Genomic DNA, 12,280 nt, shown 5'->3' on the forward strand with positions numbered 1-12,280 from the left:
ACATTTGCTTACAATCTTTATTGAAGTCATACAAAAGTTGCCAAAAAGTGAAAAAATACACTATATACAAAACCATTTTCCTTGTAAGGAGAGGAGTGTCCAAGGTTAAAGAATTATCATACTGTGCTTTCAACTGCAGCCCCTGATTCTGCTTGTGGCCTTTTCTCTGTCTAAAAGAAAAGAAAAGGTTTTTGTTTTTACAAAACAAGACACTGCCTCACACCACCATTTATTTCATGCATCAGTTCAAAGCTTCTGTGATTTGAAGTTTAGCAGACTACTTGTGCTTTGGTGGAAAGTCCAATGCTATCCTTAACACTGATATGAGAATTGTAACCCAGGTGATGAGTATTAAAAACCAGGAGTATCAGAAGCACTTGGGGAAGGGCCCTGTGCTGTAGTTTAGCCCAAGTGAACACCCAGAACATGCTTCTGTCCCACCCTAGTGGTTGCAGGTTTTCACAGCTGGTGTCTTTCCATCCCATAGTGAGACACCACAGTACAACATGCATCCTGCCAGCTGGGGAATGTTGCCCATCTCCTCTGGGAAGCTTTATGAAAACCAGTACATCTACCAGGCAGGAAAACCATGCCTGAAGAACGAAACAGAAAAATGAAACAAAAAAAACCCAAAACCAAGCGTGGCACAGATTCCTGGCTCAGCTGCCCACCTCCTCTTCCATTTTTTCTGCAACCTCATTTCCACTGGGAGCAGCATCACCACCACCACCATTGACAGCCGGCTCCGGTTTAGATTTCTTAGCTTCATTGTCTCCCTGTTGAGCTTCCTCCTCTGGTTTCCTCTGAAGACAAAATTGTTTAGTCTGCACTATGTACAAACTGAAGTTTACATATTTCTTTCAGAAAGTTAGCATCTAGATGTCTTAGCACATTATCTGTTCAACCTCTACACTTGCCAGGCTCAAGGCAGGTACTTAGTGTTAAGATTTAATCAAAGCTCTGAAGCTTTGGTACAGAGGCCTCAAACCCAAAGGATTCAGTAAGGCATTATTCAGGTGGCACTGCCTACAGAGCTGAATTATCCCTACTTATATTTGGCAAGGAAACACACAACTGCTGCATTAGGTCACAGGCAAGGGGGTAGATTTAGGGCATCTGTGACACTTAATCACCTGTGTAAAGCAGATAAAGGTTGCTCCAGGCAAACCTGAACTGAAAGAGGCTGATAACAGCACAGGCCAGGCTGTGCTACAGCAGCACACAAAATAAAGAGATCCCATAAGGGACAATCTCAGTTAGATCTGCAAACAGCTCTAGAAAAAATATTCTTTTTAAGGAACCTTGTGCTCAGTGAAAGGCATTTTATTATGACTATCATTAGACTGGCTTTGCTATTTATTAAGCCCAGTTCTCCATTTTCCACTTGAAGAAAGACAGGAACCAAACTCAGCCCGGTTGCTTGCCCTTTTCAAGACCTGCAGGCCACCCTGTTCTTCTTGCAGGTCCTCAGAGAAGGGCACTTGTTCAGAGAACACCTGCAGAAGCCACAACTTAACTCAAAAATAAAAGCAGTGTGGGTCAGGCAGGGTGCTGAACCATCAGGAATAGTCTCCTGGAGGCTGAATGGTTCCCAGACTGATTGGCTCCCAGTGGAAAGGAGCTTCATGCACTATTTCTTTTTTACTTTCAGGATGCTTTTTCCATTATTCTTTTAAATTCTATAAAGAGAAAAAGCTTCAAGTCAAGAGATCTAGTTATACCAAGCAAGCCAGTGGTACTTCTAACAAACTGCTCAGCCAGTTGTTTCCAGACTCACCTTTTTCCTGACTAGGTGAGAGATGTCTGTAACACACTGAGATGCACCATCAGCTGCTTTTCTTACTGGAATCTATTTAAAACAGACATTGAGACAGATGAGAAACAGCAAACAGTGATCCCTAGAGCAGACAGGACTCATCAACATCGATCTTCAACTTACTGTGGAAACAGAACCACGGTCTTCACTTTGTGCAAAGCCAGATGTAGTTCCAACCTTAAAAAAAGCAACAGAAACAGTGAACAAATCCTGGCAAGGCCATATAAGCTCGTTCAGAAAAGGACAAAAAGACCTCCATGTCTTTGACAGCGCATCCTACACTTGTACACAGTGCAATACTGAGCCCATGTTCACATTTGGGTAGCCTATCCCTCCCAGCCCCAATTCCTGTTTAGTTTGGAACAATTTATGTCAGTGTATTTACTAAACACCCTCTCTTTGGATTTCAGCAACCTCATGTTTTTTTCTTGCAATCACAGCCCACAATATATGAACAACCACCAGCCCCCCCAATCTGTATGGCAGAGTCTGAGCTCCTGGTTTACTCTGGAAGAACGTTTGGTTAAAAGCAAACCACAGGATGCACTAACCAGAGTTGCTTTCAGTGCCAGCTCAGCTACTCTTGCACTCTTTTGAGATTCCTTGGAATCCTCTATCTTTTCTTTGATTTCAGGAAGCAGTCCCCTCAGTTCTTCAATTTCCTTCTGATCTTCAGGGGACCCACCTTCTGCTTTCTTTATTCGCTCATTAAGCATTGCTAGGATTAAACAGTTATCATGGCAGAAAAAAAAAAAAAAAGGTCAAGGCAAAGTAGCTGTCCAGCTATCAATATCCAGAGGCAAGTTCTCTTCCAACAATTCTGTATCACTATAGTGTGCTCTCACTTTCTGACCAGCAAACATTTGCACAACTTTATTACTATACTTCACTACTTTTAGGGCAGTTAAGAAGTCTGTTTTGACTTGTAAAAGCTTTCACATTCACTAGGCAGTTTTAGAAATCCACTTACCCAACCTCTTGTCAATGACTTCTACAGATTTACCAAACTGCAGGACTGCCTCATCAAACTGGCTGTTGTAGTGATAGGCCAGTGCCAGCTGGTAGTGACTCTCGGCCAGGAGGCGGTCATGGGCCTCCAGGTACTTCTGCTGCAGGGCCAGGCAGGCCTGAAACTCCTCTATAGCTTGTGTGTAGTTTTCTACAGGAGAAAGCCATAAGGTCTTACCCATGTATCCAAACAATCGAGTTTATTCAGTTACTCCGTGTTTTATTACACTTTTATACAGTCAGAAAACAGAACCACCATTGAACACAGCAGCTGAGCTCAGCAACAGGCTGCTTTCAGATTACCAAGTGACAACACTACCTCCCCCCTTCCTAAAGGACTGTTTTGAGAGAGTCCAGTTCCTCTGGTTCTCTCAAGAGTGTTTTTGTCTATTTACAGCAACACAGTAAACTGAGCAGCCAAGCTGACACCAGGCACACAAATCCTGCTGTTTCACCTGCTGCCACAAATTCAAATCCAACTGGTTACAACTGCAAATTGAATCTGGAGCTAAGGACAGCCCCCTGCTCCCTTCCAGTCAACCTCTCCATTGAATGTGTTCTAGTGACATAAAGCACAGCCCTCATTCTGTAGCAGAAACAGCAGATTATTTCTAGTTCTTGCCATAGGGAAAGATTACACTCTACTTGGGCTTAACAAGATTAAAACAAAATTTTAAATGAGGGCAGATATAAGACACATTAGAAGGCAGAAATCAGGGTCTTGCTTCCCCACTCCTTTTTTTCTGCTGCATAACAGTCTTTCCTGAGCATACCCTACTGTTTGGGCAAGTCTGAGTCAACAATTTTCCATTTGCAGTCTTTATGTTCTGGAAGTGCCACAGGAAACTATTCTTAAATGAGGAAAGTTTCTCTCAGGTTTCTGAAGTTAACCAAGACTTCACGTACAAAGCAGATCACAAGGCTTGTTTTGATCTGCTAACACATTACTTCCTATTCAAATATTTCACTGTTCCAGAAAAGCATGGACAGAAAGTGGAACTGAACACTTTGAACATGTGAATTAGTATTACTTACCAGATTCAATGCTAACTTCTCCTAGCTTTAGATGAGCTTGAGCTGCATGGAGCTGAGCTTCTTTTGTTTCTTGTCTAAATCAAGACAAAAAAGTACCTTTCAAATCCTGCTCAAATATGCCACACTCTCCAATTATTTATGCCAGACCCCCATTTACACAGTTTCTCTAGCACACATCCAAATTAGGCCTTAAGCCTTTACCTCTTGTAGATGACTTTTGCCAACTCCAGCATGTCCCAGGCTAGCTCCAGATTTCCAATTTCATCCTCCTCACTTTCCTGTAAAGACTAGAAACACATTAACCATTAAATGTCTTGGTTACACATCACATCAAAATACACCACCTAAGCCATGTTTGTCAAGGAATCAGTTTCTTCAAGAAGTACTACTTGAAGGAGAAAGAAAACACATGAAGAAGGGGTTATTGCATCAACCAAGACTTCACTTGGAGTGAAGATGTTTTAAGTGGAACAGAAGCTTACTTGGTTAGTTAGTACAGCCCTTGTTTTCTTCCAGAAATAACTGGGTGCCAAGCACCAATAGTATCCCAAAATTAAGATTTTACTTAAGGTGCTATTTTGATGAAACATAAGCTAAAAAGAGGAACTGATGCTCCATTTTTTTCTTTAAATGCACTTTTAAACTTCTTTAGAACAGTCTGAGGAAGCAACAGATATTTTATTCATCCAGCATGCTGAGTACTCTAAAGGCTTCAGACTTTTCCAGGTATTTTGTCTGTGACAGCAACATCACACATCAAGCTTAAGCAACACTAAATGTCCAACTGAATTCCCATCCTAGTCATGGCTTACTGGGCTTGGTGCATTCAACATGTGTGGTGAGGCAACTAAGCAAGCAGAAAAAACAAGCAAAATCATCTCCCTGCCAGCCCCTACACTTACCAGGCTGCTTTACTCAGTGAACAGCAAGCATTTGCTTCAGTGTATTTAAACAAGCCTAAAGTTTAAAGACAGAGCTCAGCAAGATCCTACAATGTATGACACTGCCCCTTCCTTGGGCAATATTGGTTTTCAGAGGTCATTTCCTACATCAAACTAAATGAAATACAAGTGAGCTTTTATAAAGACACTGTAACATGACATGTAGACAGGTACTGCACTCTTTCATGAGCACAGGTAACAGAGCTCAGCAATCTCACCTTGTCTTCCACTGTCAATTCATTCTCCTTATCATCTTCAGCCTTATCATTTTCTTTATCTTCCTCTTCAGATTCTTCTGTTTCTACAAGGAAAGTAGATAAACTACAACACTTGCTTTTACTACGCTTGTTTCACATGGAGAGGTAGAATATATTCTATCCAGCCCTCACCCTTTCAGTGACAGGTTAGATATGTAATGAAAGAGGACAGATATATTAGTCAGCAGCAGCAGCCATCTTGCTGAAAGCAGACTAAAGTAGTCCAGGCTACCTTAGTCCTGGTTTTAAGTTTAACTTCATACTATCTAGAACAGAAACTTACCTAGAATTCAGTTCTCACCAATGAACTCCCACTGAAGCCATGGGATCCTGAGCAGCCCTGGAGGTACTGGTCAGTTGCTGGACTTCATGCTACAGATAACAAGTGTTTTCAGCAAGATGGCTGCCAAGCTGTGTACAAATAAGACTGTTTCTGAATTCATGTTCCTCTCATCAGACTTTTAAGTGGCAATGTTATTAGTGAACCCTGCCTGCTACTGCACAGAAAACATTTTGGGGAAGTGTGCAGTGAAGGAGTGTGGCTAATAACTTTCGAGCACTGGCTGGCATTCATGCTGAAGTTGCACACTTAATCCCTGGATCATGACCACTGACTAATTCGAAAATAACAGGAGCTGACTGGGGTGGAGACTACAGAACCCAAGAGCTCTTTAGCGTAACTCCCAAGAAGGACACACCTACCACTGAGAACACCAAATATGTAGAGTGTGAGGACAGCTTCAAAGCTAAAACAGAGAAGATGTTAGAAAGTTAAAGTAGTGGGAGCAGTCTGGAATAATAGCACCAGACCAGGGTGTTTAAGAGTGTCCTCGCACTATCAAGAGTTTGGGGGAAAAAAGCAGCAGTATGAATACATGAACAGCCTTTCAGAGGACAAGGAGTGGATAACTAAGAGTAGTTGATGTTCAATCATACTCTGTCCAGACAGACACCTTGTAAGGCAGCTGCTCTACCACTGAGTGTTCACTATGCTCATCCATACAAATCCTATTTAGCCTGAGTATTTGCCACTCCTAAAATGAGGCTCTTCCTGTGAAGCTGTTACTGACAAGCGAAGTTGCAATTATCTGCTCATCAATTAACTTGTGCAACAGAAAGCACTGGCCTACTAAGACCATGGAAGTAATACTTCAAAGTGCACAAGTTCTACTAGGTTAACATAATCCTGAAAGCACCTATAATTAGGCAGGGAAGCAGAATGGCAGCAAAAGCTTAATAGCTGGAAGCCTGTCCCATATAGAAGCAATAAGCCTTCAGGTTGCACGCAAATTAAACATAATTTGCCAATCAAATTGTCACTTGTTATTATCAACATACCCAAAGGGAGAGATCCTTCCCATCAAACCAGAAGTAAATTGACTATTTAGTTACATGTTCAGCTGTTCTTATTTTTCTGGTCTAGTTTTAAAACAAAACACAGTTAAAACTAGAGGCAACTTGTGCTTCAAATTATTTGAAGGTTAGTGCAATAAACCCAGATGCATGCAAGTGAATATCCATTCAGTATTCTCCACCAGCCTAGCCATTACTTACACATTTCACAGGGCTGTAAGTTTGCTTTCAAGTAAGATTTGCTTTGCAGTTAGTTAAGCATTAGTCTAGAGATACTGAGACTATTCTCTATTCTTGAAACTTTACTTGGATGTAAAAATCCTTCAAAAGCCCCTTTACTATGCCTTTTCCTTAATTCTAAGGCAAACAGAAAATTCTGAATGGAACACTTTTTACCCATTGTTAGCCAAATCCATTAAGTCCTCCACCCACAAGTACTTTTCTCCTGTCACTGTTACCTTCTCCCTCCTCCATCAGGTCATCTTTCTCTTCTTTTTCTACCTTAGCACCTTCACCCTCTTCCATCAGGTCATCTTTCTTTTCCTCTTTCTCTACCTTAGCAGCTACTTCAGCAGCCTTTTCTTCTGTGTCATTAGATGGCTCTTTGCCCTCTGTGGGCACAGGTTCTTTTGAGGACTCTGTCTCTTTAGATTCATCTGATTTCTCATCTGTAGCTGTCTCTACTGGCTCTTGTTTCTCCTCCACCTTCTTCTGTTCAGCTACATCTGCTTCCCCTTCTGCAGCTTCTTTGTGGTCCACAGAAACTGCTGCCTGTGCTTCTGCTGTCACTTGTGCTACTGCCTTCTCTTCCACAGCTGACTCCACCTGCCCCTCTACAGCCTCTCCTTTTTCCACAGCTGGCTCTTTTTTTGTTGCGTCTGCTGTCTGCTCTCCCACCTCTCCCTTCTCTTCTGCAGATGCTGCTCCAGCTTCAGCCTCTTCCACAACTGTTTTTGCCTCCTTGTCCGACACTGTTTTTCTCTCCTTCTCCTCTGCTGCCTCTGCTACTTTGTCTTCGGGCACAATCATCTGCTCTTTTTCTACTACCTTCTCTTCCACAGCTGTTTCCTCTTTCACAGCCTCCTTTTCCACAGCTACCAGCTGCTTCTGCTCTTCTGAACTTACTTCTTTTTCTGCAGGAGTCTCCATCTTCTCTTCAGCCTCTTCAAGTTTTAAGTCCTTGTCAGCAACTGATTTTTCTGTTGGTTTTTCTTCTGGGATCTCTTTCATTTCAACATCTTCCTCTTTGATTTCCTTCTCAGATACTACTGGAGTCTCTTCTGTAGACTTTCTGGCTGCTTCTTTTTCCCCCATGGCGTTATATACCTGTTCTCTCAACTCCTCCCTTGCTTCTTCTACATGATTGAGGAAGCATAAACATTTCTTCGAGTTTAGTGATAAAGACATTAATGGGCACTGACAAAACCACCCTCAGACCCTCCAACGTGTTGGTTTGTCATCAAATTAGATGACATTCCTATAAGCTCCATTTTTAAAGTACAAGGAATTAGGACACAACCAACATCATAACTCAAACTAAGCAAATCCCTTTCCCTTCCCCAGGCTGCATTATTGCAAGCAGCTGCTCAAGCAGTGGGCAGTTTTGCGATAGTGTTTTTAGTCACAGCTAAGCAAGAGGTGCCAGTGTCTGGATGGACAGGAATTCCTGCATTATCTCCAGCTGCAGTAGTATAAAACAGCTACTGCTCTTAAGACTTTTCAGAGATGCTGAGCAGTCCTACTACACACACTGTACTGCTGCTACAAAGTTACCAAGCAGTTCAAGTTGACTATGAAGCTTATGAAAGCAAGCTTGAATGCAGTGCTGCAGGACAGACACCTGGTGAAGCTTACACATGCTTTCAGTGACCAGCTCCTCTCATCTTTAGGTAAAATTAAAGAATCAATAAAAAGTCCACTTAGGCTGCTAAGAGTTTCAACAGGACAATCCAGGCTGCTTCAGATACTGATGGACTGAACTTACACAAGAAAACACAGCTTGGTGCCTCCACAACATGGCAGCTTTACATACCATCAACAGTTGGCAATGCTGAATCATCTTCAGCTTTTTCTCCTTCCTCTTCAACCTGCACCCCTTCTAAGGCATTTCCCAACACACCATTTTCCATTCTAAAAGGAACAAAAGTTGGTTAACCCTTAGCTCTTGCAGTATCCCCATTTTAACTGCACAAGCTGCAATGCTATGGCCCAGCCCACGCTGTGCAGCCCTGGAAGGCCACGAGCTTGGCTGGATCTAGGAAGCTCCAGTGTAACCCTGTCTACATAAAGCTGAAATCCTATTATCCCAGGCAGACTCTTAATCAAATGACAAACTGTTAACATACCTTGCCAACTCCAGAAGAGATTTTCCATAGTAAAAAAAAGCTTCTGCACACTCATCCGCTGTCTCACCGTATTTTTTACCCCTACAGAAATACCAAAGAATTATCTGCCTGTGCCAACTTTAGATTTTGATAAAAGAACTTGAAAGATAAAGATTCCTGAGTGGGAAGAATCAGTTTCTTAGCTCATCTCCCATTGCTTCTAGCAAATAAAAGAATGCTCCTCTCACTTAGCTAAGTGTGTGCTTTAAACATCAGAAAAAGCAAATTGACCTAAAACCTAAAGAGGAAGCATTCTCAGAGACTGCTCCAGGTGAGCACAGAAGTTGCTAGAAAGTATCACCATCCCTTGATTTTCCTAATAACAGGCCACATGAGAACAACACACTGCAAAATGTAATATCCTTAGGGAACTGCAATAGCAATTACTAACAGAAAAGCTAAATTGCATACCAACTACAGTATTGTCCAACACTTAAGTAGTTAATCCTCTCCTCAGCTGTAGTATAAATACAGCAGCATATGTAAGGTAAAAAACCTCAAATCTTTCTGATATGAGCCACATCAGTACAGTCAAGCTGAAAAATCAAGCCCTACAAAAATACACAAAACATTCAACTACTCACAGTAAGCTTGCAGCTTCCTGGAATGCATTAACAGCAGCTGGAATATTTCCCATTACCAAGTGTTTCTGTCCTAAACCCAATAGTTTCTTAGATTCTCCATCCACATCCATACTGCAGAGAAAACAAAATTGGAAAAAAATCAAATACAGGATTCTGCTACCTTCTAGAGTAACCAGAAAACTTGTATCCAGCTTTGAAAACCTAGGCAGCTTTATGTAAGAGTTACAATACATCACACTGGTTGGAATTACCAGTCTGTTGGGTAGCTTTTTGGTTATTTGTTTTTTCCACTTCGTTTTTGTTTGTTCTTTTATAGATTTGACCAGCTTCTAGTTTTCTGATCAAGGCCAGAAAAGTTAATTTTAACCAACTGCTGTAAGAAGCAGGCATCAGAATCTGATATGACAACAGATGCTAAAGAATATACTTTGAGCACTGCACACTAACACCACACTGAGTACTGTGCAATGGTTCATCAGACTCTTGTTAGCTAAAATCAAGAAAAAGAATTAATCAAATTCGTGACTTCTAGCACAGCACAATGCATCCAAGAACAGATCTTACGTCCAATTCAGTGCATCTCACACAGCTCAACTTCCAAAAGGTCCACCCCAAACCAGCACCTTGGATTGGCAACAAGATGCTCAGATGAGCACTACCACATGCAAGTCACATACTTGTACCTCCCCAACACTCCCCAAGCACCAACTCACAGATCAAGAGCTTCCCAAACAACAGCTGTTATTTGTGCACTCATTTGTCCTTGAAGGATGTTGTTGCACTCGACTGGCAGACTACTGGTGAGCTCAAGTTCTGAGCATTTACAGCAGCCACATCTGTTAAGTTTCCAGCCTAACAGCGTATCTGAAGGACAATCTCTTTGTTTCACTCAACAGCCCCTGGATTTCATGTTCTTTAGTAACTGACAACTCAGAATCCCATCTCACCTGTCTGTCTTGTCTGTGGATGTGGAAGGAGCTGCCAATTCCTCTTCCATCCTGCAAGCAGAATATTGAGTAAGTGTTTATAGCAAGTCACCCATATTACAACAGGAACCGAGCTCTCGGGGGTGTGAAAGCAGAGCCAGGTGCGGTGCTCAACTTTTGGGTGTTTGGCCATCCAGAGAGAGCTCACCCACGGGGTGTCTTTTAGAGCAGCCTACAAGTTTAAATTTTGTTCACCGTGTGAACGCAAGACAGGGTAGTTCGGCAAGCAGATACTTTCAGGTTTAGACTGCTAGAACACACCCGCTGCCTAAAACTCAGCACTACCCACCGCGGCCAGCCCGCAGCCAGGGCCCCACACAATCACCCCGCGGCGCAGAGCGATCCCCACGCAGAGCTGCAGCGCGGAGGAAGCCGCAAAGCGCACAACGGGGGGTTCTGCACCGCGCTTCCAACCAAAAACACGGGGAGGGCCCGTCCGCCGGCAGCCTCCCCCTCACAGGCCGAGTGCCGGCGGGACGGCCGCCGCGGTGCCCCGCTGCCGGCAGAGGGAGGCCGGGGGCGGCGTTGCGGAGCTCCCCGGGCGGAACAAAGGCCGAGCGAGGCGGGCAGCGGCCGCGGCCCCCCCGCCCCCGGCAGACAATGGGCGCCTTTCCCGCCTTCCCCCCGGCCCCGCCCCCCGCCTTTGGCGCCAAACCCCAACGGCGGCTCCTCACGGGCTGCCGGCCCGGCCTCACGTGACGCCTCAGGACCACCCCCCACACCCCCCCCACGACCACCCCTTCCCTCCACACCCCCACCCCTCCCCTCCCCTCCTCTCACCGCTCCCCTCCCCCACCCCGCCCCACGGGCAGGGTCCGCGGCGTCGCCTGCCCCCAACAAAGATGGCAGCAGCCGCGCAGGGGTCACGTGGTGGCTCCGCGCGAGCCCAGCTGGCCCTGGGGACCGGGGCGGCACGTACCACCGCCGGTGGGAAGAGGGGGGGGGGAAACGGAGGTGGGGGGGGGAAGAAGGGGAACGGAGGACAGACGCGCGAGCCCGACCGGCATCCCCAAACCTCTCTTCACAAAGAAAACCCCGCCCGCCTCCCACTACCCCCCCCACCTCCGCTCCCCCCGCCGCGCGAATGCGCCCCCCGTTACTCCCCCTCCTCGACACGCACACACCGTGACCGGGGCCAGCCCGTGCCGCCCTACCTGGTCGGGGAGGCCGGCGCGGGATCAACGCAAGGGGGAGCGGCGACGGCCGAAGATTGCATAGAAGCTGCTGAACAGAGGGGCGGCGGCGGCAGAGTGCAGACCCCTGCCCCTCCGGCTGCCTATATACCCCCGAGGACACGCCCCGGCCCGCCTCGCGGCGCGCGCACGCCGCGGGGGGACTACCGCTCCCGGCATGCCGCGCGGCCGCCCTACGCCGGACACTGTGGGGGCGCCGCGGCGCGGAGCTCGCCGGGAAATGTAGTCCCGGGTGGGTGAGGCGGCAGCGGTGCCGCGCGGCCCGCTGGGAAGTGTAGTGCGGGATGAGGCGGGGCGGGAGCGCGCAGGGAGCGCAGGGAAATGCAGTTCCGTTGCGGGGCCGCTGCCGCGAGGCACGCTGGGAAATGTAGTCCGCACTGAGGCCCCCGAGGCGGTGGAAGAGCCGGGGCCTCGCTGTCCCGCTCCCGCCCCGGGGGAAGGCGGACACGTTGAGGGGGCGAGTGCCGCCCGGGCTTCCCGGGGAGAAGGGCTCCTCTCAGGTGTTGGAGCTCCCGCGGGCAGCGTTCGCACCTCGGGGCAGAAGCCGGGCCCTTGCTCCCGGGTCAGGGACCCCGGATCGCCTCAGCTCCGGTGCTGCTGTCACGGGAAGGGTCCCTGCTCAGCACCTCCGGGCAGGCCCTGTTCCCGCAGCCCTGCCTGCTGAGGGCTGGTCCGGAGCAAAGGGCAGGCACCGGGCGGTGTGGTGCACATCCAAAAATATCA

General features: G+C 46.4%; 1 protein-coding gene across 4 annotated transcripts; it reads right to left on the reverse strand.

Annotated features, from left to right (window-relative positions):
* Window positions 1-3: 3 nt before the first annotated feature.
* Window positions 4-11,677, reverse strand: NASP (nuclear autoantigenic sperm protein). 4 transcript variants are annotated; one of them, XM_071750272.1, is made up of 15 exons: window positions 11,519-11,677; window positions 10,326-10,376; window positions 9,379-9,489; window positions 8,756-8,836; window positions 8,443-8,540; window positions 6,869-7,765; window positions 5,019-5,101; window positions 4,061-4,146; window positions 3,860-3,933; window positions 2,787-2,975; window positions 2,368-2,534; window positions 1,940-1,993; window positions 1,778-1,849; window positions 672-803; window positions 4-170 (listed from the first exon to the last, which is right to left on the reverse strand). In XM_071750272.1, exons 1-15 carry the CDS (start codon window positions 11,578-11,580, stop codon window positions 117-119), a joined length of 2,211 nt encoding a protein of 736 aa, XP_071606373.1. In that variant the 5' UTR covers window positions 11,581-11,677; the 3' UTR covers window positions 4-116. The 4 variants fall into 4 exon arrangements, with proteins under 4 accessions (XP_071606373.1, XP_071606374.1, XP_071606375.1 ...); XM_071750273.1 differs by lacking the exon at window positions 672-803; XM_071750274.1 differs by lacking the exon at window positions 6,869-7,765 and having other exon boundaries at window positions 11,519-11,676.
* Between the last annotated feature and the right edge of the window lie 603 nt (window positions 11,678-12,280).

Source organism: Heliangelus exortis, chromosome 8, assembly GCF_036169615.1.
Source record: "Heliangelus exortis chromosome 8, bHelExo1.hap1, whole genome shotgun sequence".
Lineage (NCBI taxonomy): Eukaryota > Metazoa > Chordata > Aves > Apodiformes > Trochilidae > Heliangelus > Heliangelus exortis.